This window comes from Eurosta solidaginis, chromosome 3, assembly GCF_040869045.1.
Source record: "Eurosta solidaginis isolate ZX-2024a chromosome 3, ASM4086904v1, whole genome shotgun sequence".
Lineage (NCBI taxonomy): Eukaryota > Metazoa > Arthropoda > Insecta > Diptera > Tephritidae > Eurosta > Eurosta solidaginis.
The window spans coordinates 220,047,433-220,059,006 of record NC_090321.1 but is presented as its reverse complement, the minus strand read 5'-3'; the positions used below and the strand labels follow the sequence as shown (position 1 = coordinate 220,059,006).

General features: G+C 40.9%; 1 protein-coding gene across 1 annotated transcript in view; it reads left to right on the top strand.

Annotated features, from left to right (window-relative positions):
• The first annotated feature begins 8,393 nt into the window (after positions 1–8,393).
• The window catches only part of LOC137245096 (focadhesin), a 50,411-nt gene continuing 47,230 nt past the window's right edge, over positions 8,394–11,574 (top strand). The window contains exon 1 of the mRNA XM_067775214.1: positions 8,394–9,011. Within this exon, the coding sequence (XP_067631315.1) occupies positions 8,740–9,011 (272 nt within the window). The 5' untranslated portion in view covers positions 8,394–8,739. The remainder of the gene's footprint in view (positions 9,012–11,574) is intronic.

Here is an 11,574-nt window from a genome sequence, read left to right as displayed (position 1 = left end):
ACTCGGACAATAATATTTTGTTTGGACTGTGGTCAGTGTACTCAAAAAGAGTCAAAGATTGTAGATTCTATCAGAAGATGTTAGGTTCTCTAGCCATGTTAGTAGGGGCGTAGGCCAGAGTGGAGCTCTGTTCGTCTATGTTGGTTGTAGTAGTTGGTTGGTTGGTTGCTGTGCCGCCCGAATACCAAAGATCCGGGCCCAAGTAGCGTACAGGGCCGCTGATCCATTCAAATCTTTTGATATGGACAATGCTGGCATATTTTACACAGCATTTAGCAACTTCCTGGTGTTCCGGCAGTATATAACAGCCCATAGTCAGAGCTGGGCTTCGCGCAGTTAGTTCCTTCTCACCCCAGCTCTTGCAAATGTTTGTTAAAAGGAATTCGTTTTCTCTCAGCATGCATACCAAACGGCCAATCTCCACTGATTGTCGCAGGGATCTTAAGTAGAAACTCGGGCTAAAATCTCTTTGGAGGTTACATTTATTTTAGTAGTTATCTGTTCTCCTACCATCGAGTACTTCGATATTCCAATCCCTAACGCCAAAATATGCGCTCCGGCCTGCAACCATGGCGAAGTGAGCACTATCGCAGGTAAAAAATAAAAAGGCGCTGGGTATCATCAAACTTCACGTCTAGCTGTCCAAGCACCGCGTTCAAGAGGTGATAAAGAGCATATACCAATTCCTACGCAAAATATGGTCGGTTGACCGCGTAACTCCAATCACCTTAAGTTCAGCCTTCGTAATACCACCACGGCGATGCTGTAGAGTTATCGCCTACCAGGAAAAGCAGCAATCAAAATGAAGCCATTCCGGGTCGGTTTAAAAATCAAAAAGCAGACCAAGGCGAATTGGAAAAGAAGCTGAGCCCAAACCTCCTCGGAGGTATTTCGGTGAGGGCTCTTCTAAGCATACTATGTAAAAGACTAAATCCCAAAGCTTTTGCAGTTAGGAAAGGAAGAATTGACGCATTCTTGTCTTCGGGACATCGTCTATCTGCGAACCTTCGTTACAAGCATAGTTATACAGTTTTAACCTAGAACTCAGGCGGAGAATCAGTTAAGCCAACTAATGCAACTTAGAAGTACGAATCATGCTCAATAAGTCCCTCGTCACGCTTGTACTGATGCATGGCTTGAAGTCATTGGAAGTGTCGAGTGAAGATTTGACAGCCCTTGGAATATTCTTTACGGAAGATTTACGATTTACTGATGAGCTGTATGAGTTTAAGGCAGACATAAGCATATGTAGTGTAAAGAATAAAGCCACAAAAGTTACGCTGGCAAGGTTACGACTTTTCTGCCTGCAGAGACCTGCAAGTATCCATGTTAGCATTCTAAATTTATTTTGGGGAGGTTTATTGTTGCTCTGCATGGCTTGGTGTTGTATCCGCCCCGCAGTCCTATTTATTGGTTCCAGTGATGGCTTTTCAGATATACATCCTTAGGAGGTAGGACATCGACAATGGCATCTCAGGTGGAGTCACAGGAGGCACGCATTTCAGAAATGGCGTCGCAAATGTCATCTCAATTGGAAGAACAGAGGACATATATGTCATCTCAACTGGAAGCGCAAGAGGCACGTATATCTGGAATGTCGACAAAAATTTCCGAACAGGTATCATCGCAGCTCTTTGCGAAACTGGAAGAGCGGGATGCAAAAATTTTACAACTCGCTTTTCCAGCGAGCAATCCGAAGGTAAAAACTCCATCTTTTGACGGCTCTGTTCCTTTCGAGGTATTCAAGTTTCAATTTGAGAAGACGTCAGCAGTGAACAACTGGAAAGCTGAAGATAAAGTTGCTGCACTGTTCGTGGCATTGAAAGGGCCTGCAGCTGAAATCTTACAAACCATTCCAGAAGGCGAACGGAACTGTTATGAAGCATTGATGGTAGCTCTAGAGAGACGATACGGAACTGAGCATAGGAGACAGATATACCAAATGGAGTTACTGAACCGCTTCCAGAAGCCCGGTGAGACATTGCAAGAGTTTGCGTCGGATGTTGAAAGGCTGGCACATTTAGCGAATGCGGAAGCACCCGTGGAATACAATGAAAGGGTAAAGATTCAGAGCTTTATAAATGGCATACGGGACGTCGAAACAAAGCGAGCTACATACGCAAACCCAAAGCCAACATTCGCAGAAACGGTATCACATGGTCTGATTCAGGAAACAGCATCGCTTCTGTGTAAGCCAGTTTTCAAAGCACGCCGTGTGGAAGTAGAAAGGCCGGAGTGGGTAGACGCAATAATGGAGGCGCTGAAAGGATCGCAAAAGCGGAATGAAAGAGTTATCAAATGCTTCAAATGCGGGAAGCCCGGTCACATTGCACGTCCTGTGATATCTGTGTTGCAAATTGGTAGAAAATTGAGCAGTCTTACCTTCAGAGGGAATGTGGATAGCAAAGAACGTGTACTGACTGTAGATACGGACGCATCTCATTCCTTAATTCGATCTGACTTGATCAACAGGAGAGTAAAACCGTTACCTGGAGCAAGGTTGCGTACGGTCACTGGCGAGTATAACCAAGTCCAAGGAGAAGTGGTATGTGAGGTATTAATTGGAAAGGTCATGGTTCTACACAAATTCATTGTGGCGGAGATTGTTGATGAAGTCATATTGGGATTGGACTTCTTAATTGACCGTAACATCAGGGTCGATATGCGGAGAAAGATTATGCGCTATAAGAACAAGGATGTGCCACTTAGCTTCAGTTTGGAAAAGGGGTTCAGCAGTAATCGAGTACTGGTGGAGAAGAGTCGACAAAGGCCACGAAAGTCAAAGGTAAAAGTTGATGGAACGAATGGGCCAAACAAAACAAAATCAAAGATACCTGCGAGAGAAACACTGGCATTGACAAACCCGAACGGACGCACTAAAACGAAGGAAAGAATTTTGCAGAAAGTATGCGAGGGTAGTTTCAAGCCGGGGCGCACTACTGTTGTGAAACGTGGGAACGTTACGGATTATGCGAAGCCAATCCGTCAAGCGCAAGCTCTACGAAGTTGTTCATTGGCCAAACAACAGAGTGTGATGGAACGGCCCAGTGTAATGAGTAGTAAGATGAAACACAGGTACGACAAGGAAAATAATTAGGAAGGTTTCCGGGAGGGAGGTTTGGTACTGCTATACAACCCTCACCGGCGGAATGGTGTTCCATCCAAATATCGGTGCAGTTGGGAAGGCCCGTACAGAGTTGTGAAGAGGATCAGTGTTGTCATCTACCGCATACAAACAATTGGGAAACCTCGAAATAGAAGGGTGGTTCATTTGCAGAGGCTAGCAGCGGTTAGATCGAGAGATTTGTCTGATCGGGACGATCAGACTTAGGTGGAGGGCAGTGTGACGAATATTAGTGACACTAAGTGATACTCACATCCCTAGTTTGATGCTAAGTAAATGAAGTCACAACAAAAATAAAGCAGACAGTCACTTGTATCTACATAAACGAATCAATCATTATGTCTACACATATGTACGTACACGCAGCGGAGAAGCAATGCACAACCACATGCATATATGTGAGATACTCCCGAAAGTATGCAATGAGAGAAGCTATAAAATCGTGCATCTGTAGTTACAGCTGAGAAATTTCATAGCTGATGGCCAACTAGTAGATTCTGGAAATGGAAGCGCCTAGAAGATGCGAACGAGGAAATCAGAGAGTATAAAAGGCAGCAACAGTAGAGGCGCGAGAATTAGTTGGATTTAAGACGCTATCTAGCGAGCAATAGTAGTATTATTTTGAAAATCAGTTTCGTTTAAGCAAGCTATCAGTTGCGAATTATAAGTGTTATTTTCAAGTAGTCTAATAAAGACCATTATTGCATTATTCAATATTGGAGTTATTTATTCAACAGTTTAGTGATTCGTACTTAGCAGAAGGTTGCAAATAAGAGGATTTGCAGTAAATTCGTTACAATATTTAAAGTTCCTTGAGATGCGAAGGCAACTGCTCCATACACTATTACCATGCTATACATCCACTGTAGAATCCTGGACTACATCCTCGGGACTTGCCAACACCATTATTGCTGTTGTAACCTTGTATGTTACGTTGTCTACTTGTTGTCTCCCCAACAAATTGGAGTCGAAAGTGACGCCTAGGTACCTGACTTCAGTCACCATCTCCAACAGTTTTCTGCGGAGTGTGAGTGGTCTGATCCCACGGACGGATATCCTTTTTGAAAATGGAACAATGACTGTCTTTTTAGGATTGATTTTCAGTCGTACTGGGGCGCATTAATTCTTTGTCAAACTTAGCGAATCTCATTGTCTAGTAGTAGTTGCAGGAACTCATCCACCATAAGAGTCCGTCCTCTTGCAGCCCTCTGTGGGCGTTATTTGGCATTGGCCGTCTCCTATCGAAGTTTCGGCTATCCTCGTATGCAGTAGGGCGTCTATCCACATTGGTCATTAAACTTCCCTCTCTTCAAGCGTACTACTGACATTTGATGATCTGTGTTGTTGATGGCACCTATATCTACTTATTCGAAGGCACTCCGCCGACTTCCCCATCCTTTAAGCGTGCTGACGGCGATGTAATTGTTTTCGCTGAATCGCGTCCTATCTTATCTCATCTATGCTTTCCACCATTTCTTTCAGAGCAAAGAGAGATTAGACTTATAGGTCTGAACGACTTCGCCAGGGAGTAGTCCTCTTTTCATAGTTTGGACATGAAACCCTTTTGGGTTTTTTCCGCACTCTTGGGATATGTCCAAGCGCTAGACTGTCCTTAATAATCTTCATTAGGTGCGGGATTAGCCTCCGTCTTCTGAAGAAAGGCCGGATTAATGCCGTCTACTCCTGGAGGTTTGAACTTATCGAAGACCTTACTGCCCACCTTACCGTCCCCTCGATCAAAACGCTTTTAGCGAGGCGCCAGTGTCAAAGAGTATATGTGACCCGGTCTATGAAAAGGTGGCTTATGACTCAAAAAAGAGATTGCGATTAACAGCTGTTAAAGATGAACAATGCATTTCTTCAGTTTCTTAGTAATAGTAATTTTTTTTGAGTCAAAAGCCACCTTTTCATAGACCGGGTCACATATACTTATATACTTCAAAATAATGGCGCATACTTCTACAGTCGCAACTAATACACAATCATCATTGTCAAATGCTCTGACAACTAACATTAACAATTCATCTACTTCTACCCTGCAACTATCACACAATCATTATTGTCAAATGCTCTGACATTTAACATAATCAATTCTTCAAATACGTCAACAAAAAATAAGGTGAGATCGAAAGGTTCTGCACCCCCAGCGGGCGATTCCATACAGAGCGGATTTGTTATTACTCATTCTAATTATTCGACAATTGCTACTAATAGTGAGTCAGTAAATACTCTATCATATGCCACTGTCACTGCTTGCCCTACTAGCAAATCACCTAAGGCTCCTGCCACAGTTATTCGAAGCGCACGTGCTCCAAATTAAATGTTAATGGCAATAATAACAATGCTGAGCTGGCTGGATGTTTTTGTACCATATAAATGGATCCATATTTCATCTTTCAGACCCTCGGTTACAGAGGAAAAAATTGTTAAATATATATCCGAGCATATCAAAATTGATACATCAGCGTTGGCTTGTTTTAAGTTAGTAAGGAGGGATGCTGACATCAACTCTTTGGTGAGAGTTTCGTTTAAAGTTCGTATGCGCTCAGCAGATTATAATAAGCTATTTGATCCTGCTCTGTGGCCCTCTAATGTCACTATCAAGCCATTTCGGTTTTTTCCAAAAATCGGAGAAAATCCATCGGTATCGTAGGTTCACGTAATGATCAACTCAACGACAATCATAATATCCACACTTGCTCATCGAATGCACGTTTGAGAGTCTACTTTCAAAATGTCGGCGGCATGCGCACCAAATCTAATGATTTTCTTTTGTCTTCGTCTCGTATGGACTATGACGTTTATGTCATTGTGGAAACGTGGCTCAATGAAGACTTCTTTGATGAAGAATACTTTGACTCTAAGTTATTCCTAACCTTCCGGAAAGATCGAGACTCCGTGAAAACTGGTCAAAAGAAAGGGGGTGGAGTGTTGATTGCAGTTAACAGAAACCTGCATTCATCGAGGTTTCAACTTCTACATCATGATTCATTACTAGATATTTATTTAATACTCTTTCGAGGTTGCCTGATCTAGTGTTTGTCGATGAGAATTTAATTTTTGATCTCTCTGAGAGTACTCTTCCTGTGTGTCCATCCCATAGATATCACTTACCGCTTGTCATTCAATTAAATACCTTTGCTGTTATCCCTACGCTGACGTCATTGGATAACTCTCCTTTTAACTTTCGAGTGAGTTGAACAATGTCTTACTTGCACTTAACTGGGCAAATATATTTCTCTCTAATCTGTATGACCTGTAATGGGGTAAGCTCCCAGATTGATTTTGGCTCCCTCATTATCTCAGAGGATGATGTTCGCAATGCTATGCTTTCCCTTAAACCCACGCTAAGTTGTGACACTGATGGCCTTTGCGCCTTTGTACTGAAGCACTGTAGTTTAACTCTCTGCGCTCCCATTTGCCATATCTTCAATTTATCTCTGTCCTCTGGAACTTTTATCGATAAATGGAAAAGGAGCTCAATTTGTCCTATTTTTAAATCTGGTAATAAAAACGACATCTCTAACTATAGGCCGATTGCCAAACTCACAGTATGCTCAAAGCTTTTCGAAAAAATCATAAAGGAGAAGTTTTCTTTTATCATTAAAAGGGTGATTGACCCGCATCAACATGGGTTTGTTGCTGGTCGCTCTACTGTCACTAATCTAGGGTCGTTTTCTGATTTCTGTATCTCTGCATTTAAGGATGGCTGCCAGGTTGATACCATATATACCGACTTCTCAAAGGCCTTTGATAAAGTTTCACATCAAACCTTACTATCTAAACTTGAGTATATTGGATTTCACTCTGTATTCTTATCTTGGTTAAAATCGTATCTATCGAACCGGTCTCTATGTGTTGAAATCGTGGGCTGCAAGTCCCTACCTTTTTATGCAACGTCTGGAGTTACTCAGGGTACCATTCTCGGGCCTTTGTTGTTTCTGCTTTTTATAAATGATATTGGTTCCTGTTTTTTTTCGTCCTCTTTCCTTCTATATGCAGATGATTTAAAGTTATTTCATAGAGTTAATGGCGAGTCGGATTCCCTACTCCTACAAAATGACCTAAATAATCTTTTTGAATGGTGTAATGCCAATAATCTCTTCCTCAATGTGAATAAATGTTTCCACATGTCTTTTACTAAATCATCTAACTTATATTCCACCCTCTACGATATCGCAGGTGCTCGACTGGTTTCGGTTAATGAATTTATTGACTTAGGTGTTGTTTTTGATTCCTCTTTCTCTTGTCAATCATATCTCTTATATGCTTCCCAAGGCTTACAGAAACCTTGCCTTTCTTCGTAAATATGCAAAAGACTTTAAGGATCCTTATACAAGGAAGGCTCTTTATACCTCTCTCGTTCGTTCAAAACTAGAATACGCCTCAATTGTTTGGAATCCTATCTATAGCTGCTATGCTGCCAGAATTGAAAGGGTTCAAAGAAAATTTACTCGTTTTTGTCTATTTTCACTCAACTTTGACGACCCAATTCCATCCTATCACTCGCGCTGCTTACTCATAAATCTCCAAACTCTCGAATCCAGAAGGATAGAACATCTGCTAATGTTCGTCTATGATCTAATAGTTGGCTCTTTTGATTTCCCAGTTCTCTTAGCGAAGGTGTCATGTAATGTACCTAATCGGAGTCTTCGAACATTTTTTCCATTTTACATGAGTGCTTGCAGGGCTAATTATTGTAATTTTGACCCAATTTTTCGGGCACTAAATGAATTTAATAGACTCTCAAGGAGGTTTTTTATTGATTTTTCTTTGTCGAGAAGCATCTTCAAGTCAACTTTGCAAGAGTTCCTATAATCTTTACTTGCATTATCTTTTTATTTTTTGTTTTCGCTAGACATGTTACTTACGTTATTCGTTGTGGTTTTCAGTTGATGATTTGTTTAAGTATTTATTTGCTTTTGTATTCTAGTCGTAAGATTGTTTAATCATAGACTGAATAAATTATACATACATACATACATACATACATACATATTCATGGTAGAAATAAAATAGGTTTTAAATTTAGTTGCAGCTTTTTTGACAGATAGCTCATAGAAAATTATGTCAAAAAGCTGCAACTAAATTTAAAACCTACTTTATTTTGACTATGATTATGCGCCAATATATCCCGTGCAATTGCTTTGTTGAATAGCACATAACTGCAAATCAAGGGCTGTGCTATTGGTCACTAGATGTCGTTGTGTCGTTGTGGAAGGTTTTTAATTCATAAAAACCAAAATATGGAAGCACTACACTTTCTGAAATGTCAAAACCAGCTGATTAATTTATTATGCCGCTTATTGTTTTGCAAAAATAAACCGAGAAAGGACATGCGCCTTGTTCACTTGGCCATGCTAAAACAATTGAAGACTCACCAAATTGAGTCTAGAACTAAGCAGCAGCTGAACAGGACCGTTTGTGGTGTCGCGCGAGTTAAATGGCTGATGAACTTTTCTAACCATTACGGTGCGGCAAGGAATGTCCTCTGATAAGGAGTAACGTAAAATTTTTGTGTAAAAGAGTTTGAAATATTGATAAATTTATAAGCGCAAGTTACTGTAATAAAACAAAAATTGCTAATAAATTTGCATTTATCTATAACACGTGAGATGGATGACTGCAAAAGTATAACTAGCGACACTTCGGTGGTGAAGATCTCGGCATGTCTTGAAAAGCTTTATAAAAAGATTTGTGATAGTCGTGAAAAGAAAATCCCTGAACAAAATATTAAGGAAATCGAATTTTTAAAATCACAATGCAAGTCCGATGTTGTGCAATTGAGTTTGATGAGCTCGCAAACATTTGTTCGTTTGGTGGAGGATGGTGTTTTGGACACGCCGAATGTGCTAACAATGTTGATTTCCATATTGCCGAACTCAAGGTAAGTGTATACGTTAATTTGTTTTTCGGGTTTCTATTTGGCTACTTGACTTTAAACCATAATAGGAGGCGGCCGGGACCTCGTTCCATAGTCCTCACAGTTTATTGCTATGAATCTTTGGATTCATTGATTAATAGATGGCTTGTTGTTTTTGTTGTTGTAGCAGTGAATAGATGGCTGGATAAGAATCGAATTGGTTTCATTTATTTAACAAAAATGGCCTGTTTCTTTATTGATTGATTGACTGATTAACAATAAACACACTATGCGGAAACTAGGACCATTATGATGCAAGGCCGATATTTCAAGTACATTGTGATATGGATTTAAGGGGTTGTGTAGCGTTGCCCTTTCAAGGGGTTATTTGCACAATTTATTCTCAGACCCAATTGTCAACTTAACCTACACATGGCGAATACTGTTCACTTGGCAGGCAAGGCTCTGGCGACCTCAAGTTCCAAATGGAAGGAGAGGCCTAGAAGGTCAACGTAGTTGTTGTTGTTTTTGAGGAAGTGATTTTCCCCATCCAATAGGCGATCTCTCAAAAATTGGAATCAATATACGCTAACGGAAGTCAGCTGAAATTTGCCTTTTCAACAGGGTTGGGCCCAAAAGATAAGGGTGTTGTTGTTGTTGTTATATTAACGACAACGACACTCCCCGAAGGTTTTGGGGAGTGTTATCGATGTTGATGGTCCTTTGCCGGATATAGATCCCGTACGTTCCAGTATAAAAAGCACCATTAAGGTACTAGCCCGACCATCTCGGGAACTTTTTATATGACCACATTAATCCTTCTAGGCCATCCCGGCCCCATCCTCTAGTTCCATGAATAACTTGGGGTCGCCAGAGCCTCGCCTGCTAAATATGTGTGTGATACATTCATATTAGTAACAGGATTCCCCTCGCGTAGGTGAGGTTGACAATTGGGTTGCTGAAGCTTTGAAGCTATAAAGCTTTGTATTGCGCTTATCAACCCCTTGAATCCTCTCGGTTCCACATTTCAAGAAAAGATGGTTTGTGTCATGTGGAGATATGTGAGTTAAAATCGGGAGATTACTTTGGGTGTGTGGTGGCTTCGTTTAACCTATTACAGTATCCAGATCGGAATTGAGCTAAGGTTACGCGCGTCTACCTGGGGAGGTTGCTTTCTTCCACTGCGAGTTTAGTGTATTTACCTTTGAGAACGGGCCTCACCAGGCAATTGTTATAATAATTCGACGATCTTTTGTGTATGTCTTTGAAGGCCTTTTTGTGCGCTCTTCACACCGCTGAGTTCTTGAATGCCTAATTTATTTATAGTTTTACATAGATGACTTCTATTGGGACTCCCAGGTTTCTGGGTATTCAGCAGAAACTGTTTGCTCGGCATTTTATTTCTTCTTTGTGAGGAGTATTCCACGTGATCATATCAAATCATTTCGGTAATGGTCGGGCTAGTACCGTAATGGCGCTATATTCCGTAATATCTGCCCAAGGACCATCAACATAGATAAAACTCCAACTAAAACCATCGGGAATCTCCTTGTCTCTGCAAGAAGAAGAATAACTGTTGGCTACTCTCTATCTAACAGGATTCGCCCAATGGATGTGCGACTGGAAATTAGGTTGGAGAAGCTGTGTAGCTCCAAATATTTTGAAAGCAAGTTTTGCATGAGATGACAGTGTGTGAATATGACTATCGTATGGGGTGGAATGGCGGGATGTCCTATAATGTCCCATATGGTCATACTAAATCGTTCCCGCGTTTGTCAGGAACGCAGATAAGCAAGATAAATCGATCCGAAGTTTCGAGGGCTCATACAAATTGCTTTCGCTGCTGTCGGGCTAATGTTGCGATGGAAATCCGACGGCAATTGACTATTCGTTAACACTCTTCTAAGCCTAAACATTTACAGCAACAACCAGCTGATCCTGGAAAGTAAAACCACATTACCTGGACTAACATTTTGAACGTCTATTACTTTGCTTAGCTCTGTCTTCTTTTATTTTGTACCGGAAATGAGTGCGAATCAAAGGCAAATCACTTTGAAACTTTGCGCATATTTTATCACTACACATCCTGCTTTTAAGCATTATTTAGCGTTAAATTATCGCAACTCGTTAACAATATGTAGTTATGCAACAATAGTTGGTTGAGCTGCTCCATTTTCTTCCGTGCAATTGCTCTTCCGCATGGCTAAGCTACACCGTTATTTCCGTTAAAGATACGCGCCTCAATAGTTGCATTGCAGTGCAGTGTGGAACAGTCGCACTTAGGACGATTACTTTGCTCTATATTGGTTTTGGTCATTGCATGTCTGAATGTCTGGCTAAAAACTTGTTGGTTAGCGTTCTCACATATAAAGGCATAATTACATGCAGATGTATAAATTTCTATGCACAATTGCTCATGCATGCCCTGTACGGAAATGGGTGTGAGCTTATATTTATGTATGCTCTTGGAGCTAGTCGTATCCATTTTTTATTGATTGATTGAGCAGGCAATTCTAATGTTAGCATAATAATGCCATCATACAGGATTTCCAGAATGCAGTTGTGCCTACATAAAATTAGTTGTTGT